This window comes from Laccaria bicolor, genomic scaffold (genome assembly GCF_000143565.1).
Source record: "Laccaria bicolor S238N-H82 LACBIscaffold_29 genomic scaffold, whole genome shotgun sequence".
Taxonomy (NCBI): Eukaryota; Fungi; Basidiomycota; class Agaricomycetes; order Agaricales; family Hydnangiaceae; genus Laccaria; species Laccaria bicolor.
This window is the reverse complement of record NW_001889900.1, coordinates 379,689-384,085: the sequence shown is the minus strand read 5'-3', so window position 1 is coordinate 384,085 and position 4,397 is coordinate 379,689. Positions and strand designations below refer to the sequence as shown.

The 4,397-nt window shown below is 49.6% G+C and overlaps 1 protein-coding gene across 1 annotated transcript; it reads left to right on the top strand.

The window, feature by feature from the left end:
• Nucleotides 1-2,176: 2,176 nt before the first annotated feature.
• LACBIDRAFT_304844 (uncharacterized protein) lies at nucleotides 2,177-2,985 on the top strand (the record flags this gene model as incomplete). Its single annotated transcript, XM_001885138.1, has 3 exons — nucleotides 2,177-2,208; nucleotides 2,258-2,570; nucleotides 2,620-2,985. The coding sequence occupies 3 exons, from the start codon at nucleotides 2,177-2,179 to the stop codon at nucleotides 2,983-2,985; spliced, it is 711 nt and encodes a 236-aa protein (XP_001885173.1).
• Between the last annotated feature and the right edge of the window lie 1,412 nt (nucleotides 2,986-4,397).

The window sequence follows — 4,397 nt, the reverse complement described above, 5'->3', positions numbered from 1 at the left end:
GCATGCGCTGATTTTCTCCCTGACCCCTGCGACGTGGGTTTCGTTTATGATCGCGAGGATGCCGTCTGCGTTGAGGGACACGTCGCCAACGAGAATCTGGCCACCCTCCCATGGCATATCCGGGTGATACCATTGATTCCATGCGAGGCGGGTACCATCCGGAGAGAACTTTGGCAACGCGTAGAAATCGGCGCTGGAAATCAGAGGATGGATGGATTTGTCCTTGGTATTGATGATACATAACGAGGTTACGATGCCGGCAGGGGTGTCGTCTGTATGGTCTTCTAAAACGGAGACGAGGAGATGGGTGTGTATGGGGTGAGGCTCGAAATTGGCGTATCGATATGGGACTTTGTCTTGAGAGCTGAATGTTAATAAAGATATCTGTGAGAAGGTTACGACTCACCTGGGGTTACTGGTTCTGGCTGATTACCATCCGAAATTCGATAGACGCGCCCATCCGGTAAATGTGAGAAGTAAATGACACCAGCGTGAATGACCGCCGCTGATCCACCGTATTCCTGAACGCCCGTTCGGACATTCCAACCTTCCCCGACTACATCCTTGTTTGATTTGGTGTGAACGAGAACGTTACGCCCCGCCTCGGACGGGCGTTTCTCGACTTGGTAGACTTCTGAAGTAATAGCGTCGACAATAACATCTGCGATGCCGTTTGCCTTGAGAATTATGAGTAAACACGTCGCGTATTGTGGAGAACGGCAAGACGTACCCCTTTAGTTATGGCTTGCGCCGTAATAGGCGATGACCAGGTCCCATACGGCGCTGTAGAAGAGACCATTGGTATGGATCTGATGGTGATAAGCAAGAGAATCGTGTGTGGCAAACAACTACAAAGCAGCGAAAATCCCACTTTTGAGATTCCGCCGAAAACTTTAATTCTCGAAATGGTCATACCTCACATGACCTGTGGGAACGACGCCGAAGTGACGCTCGTCGCTCACAAACCAACAACCATACCACGCCGTATACCTTCCCTCTCAGAATCTCCCACCCGTCAACCTGTCTCAAGTCCAACCTGACAGCTTCTGAAACCGAAAATTATCCCAACGTAGGTACAGAAACCCCGTCCCAACTACGCAAACCACATCCAGCGAGGGTGCGAAACGATGAGTCCAACGACGAGTGCTCAACCACGCCGTGGACGATAAAAGCTGCCAGCGCTGAAGAGAAGCAATCGGCCGCCCGACGCACACGACAGGACTTGGACACGGCCCCATCTACGCAAGTCCGACACCAACGACAAACATATACCAGGACGAGTGAATTCCAAAGAAGCGCGGAGGATATCTAAGCGACCACGACGCGATTCACTTGGCATGGCGTGGGATAACACCCTTCCAGGTGGGAAATGGTGGGGCTGAGAAGCTAGGGGATCCGAGTCGCGACTGGTATGTGGACCTCCCCGCTGTTAAGAACGTTGCTCTAGTCAAGCTCCAGTGGCATAGGTATTACAGATAGATATTTTGTATTGCCAATATGTAGTAGTTACTGTATTCCCTTGTAAATATTCTTCATCTTAGAAATATATCAGTGCCAAAGCGATCACTTATTTTACGTACTTATGACTTCGCGCGATACGCGTTTGGGCGCTTGTTGGGTGCAGCCTTTGGGCCGTCATCACGTGATGACGCTCCTTTTTAAGAATTAAGGTTTTCGGCGGAAAGTGATCAACTCGAAAATCCCACAAACTCGATTGCTCTTGCGCTTGCTCAAAGTCATTTTGCTGCTTTGAAGTTACCATATTCTTATCTAAATTCACTCTTTCAACGTTCAACGTTCAACGCGCAATCTCAGGAGAAGTGAGCATGGATAAAATAAGATAAGATTAGAATCACGTGCCCCTGCCAGCGTCCAGACTTTGAGTCGTTCATTCAACACCACGATGATCCACCTTTTCGGCGAAGAGAAACGACGAAATATTAATCTTGGCGGGGCATCGAAGGTCGCGAGTCAGGCCGAACTTCTTGAAGCAGCGCGAGGACGACGTAATGAACGGTGATGCTGCTGTACGAATTCAATCGTGGTGGCGCGGAGTCAGAGAGGCGAGGGAGGTCAAGATAAGACTGAGGGGCGCATTCGAAAGGGATGTAGCTGGCCTGGATGGGTTTAGGTGTCTGGTCTTGATAGGGGGCAAGGATGAGGAGGCGCTGGGTATATGGTCAAGTCAGATGGTGCAAGACGGGGAAGGTGAGTGGCTTGTAAAGCATCTTTTTCACCGCAACTTACTCTGTCATAGCACTTTTGTTTTCCCCGGCCTTGCAAGGGTCTGGGGAAAGCTGGTTAGTGCTCATACGCCAGGTCAGTTTGCTATTAGTGCAGTCGACTTCGAGACATCCACAGCACGCTCTCCAGCTAATTTATCAAGAGATTCTCACCGTTTCTTATCTTTAGATCATTGTACGCACCATCACACATTCAAGTCCTCAACCAACTACTTTCCTGCGAATCGACGAAGCGCGTATCAGGGCCACCAGGCGTGTATAGCCATAACCAGTTATCTCTTGGAACGCAATTTCTACACATTAATATCCCAGGTCATCCGACAGACAGTAAGCCACTTCTTATACTCAATTTCACCGATTTCACGTTCGTCTCTAGCCTACGCAATCCAAGATATCCCCTAGCCTCATTTCCCTCGTCACGGCGCCACTCGCCACTTTCCCCTCGCCCTCCCCGTGCATCAGCCCCATATTCACCCACATTTTTACCATTCCGCTTCTCCCAAACCGGATCCCACTTGACTCGCTGTCTCGTTTCATAACCCACATCCCATTCTCGGATCGATACGTCCTAGAGCAATATAGCGCCTTAATAACCAGTTCCACGACTACAGAAGACAAAGTTCACCTCGTGGCAAACCTGCAAACCTATGTTTATTGCCCCTCACTACTCGAAACTCGGTGGCCGCTCTCTGTCAATGTATCTCCGTTTCCTTGCAGTCCATCATTCGTGGAGGTGGGGTAAGGAGCCCGGTGGAGGTAATAGATGGTAATAAAAAGATGTTGTGTGGAAGAAGTGGAGAACACATTTTCTCTCTCTCTCTTCTTCGCCGGCAATGGATCACAAGCCCACGGAAAAGGTCGTCGAGACCACTAGCATTGTGGACTCCGACGCTCCTTACCATGCGGAACTATACGATCCCTCCAAAGAGTCGATCTGGACGCGACTTGGAGTCAACTTTGAAAGTTTCAAGCGCGCTCCGGGCACCACTGGGTACATGCTTCATAAGGCTCGCGTCGATTATTATTTACTTTGATTTCTATTAGTGGTCAGGTCGTTGCTGGTGCTGGCAATGTCCAGGACCTCGAAAAAGTCGTGGCTGATGCCCCGATGCTCCAACAAAAAATGAAGCCCAGACATCTTCAAATGATTGCCGTCGGTGCGTTCGATCTTCCCTCCGATTTTTCGAGTGCTGATTCCACTCACTTTAGGCGGTAGTATTGGTACTGGTCTATTTGTCGGCTCCGGCTCTGCGCTCCACCACGGAGGTCCTGCTGGAGTCTTGATTGCGTGGCTTCTCATTGGTATCATGTTGATCAACGTCACACAGGTAGGTTTTTTTTTCTCGGGCATGCTTTGACGAGGATCTAACTTCACTTCGTTTCTTCAGGCTCTCGGTGAAATGTCTATCCTTTATCCCGTCTCTGGAGGTTTTTACACTCTGTCCGCTCGTTTCTTGGACCCCGCCTTTGCCTTTGCCATGGGATGGAATTATGTCTTCCAATGGGCTGTCGTCCTTCCGCTTGAAATCACCGTCGCCGGGACAACAGTTCAATATTGGGGCAAACATATTATGCCTCTAGCTGGGTGGATTACGATCTTTTACGTAGTTATCAGTGAGCCCTCTTTTTTTATATCTTAGCCCAATCATTTCGTTAATAATCATTTCAGTTATCGCTAGCGTCTTCGGAACACTGGGTTTCGCCGAGGAAGAATTCTGGTCGTCATGCCTCAAACTTTTCGTAGTTATCATGTTCATTTTCATTGGCATTGTCTGCATCTGTGGCGGCGGCCCCAAGGGTGGAGAGTATGATCACTACATCGGTGGGACATTCTGGAAGGATCCTGGCCCGTTCGCTGCTGGTTTCAAGGGTATCTGCGCAGTATTCGTCACCGCGGCTTTCTCGTTTGGTAAGGCGATTCACCATACACGCCGCAATCTTGAATTCACCTTTCGTTCACTAGCTGGCACGGAGTTGGTTGGTCTGGCTGCTTCTGAGACTCCTAATCCTCGTGAGACTATGCCCGCTGCCGTGAAGGGTACCTTTTGGCGTATCGTAAGTCTTCGCTGTTTAATGCCTGAATGCCTTTATTGACGCCTTGAGATAGACGCTCATTTATGTCACCTCCCTGATCATCATCGGCCTCCTCATCCC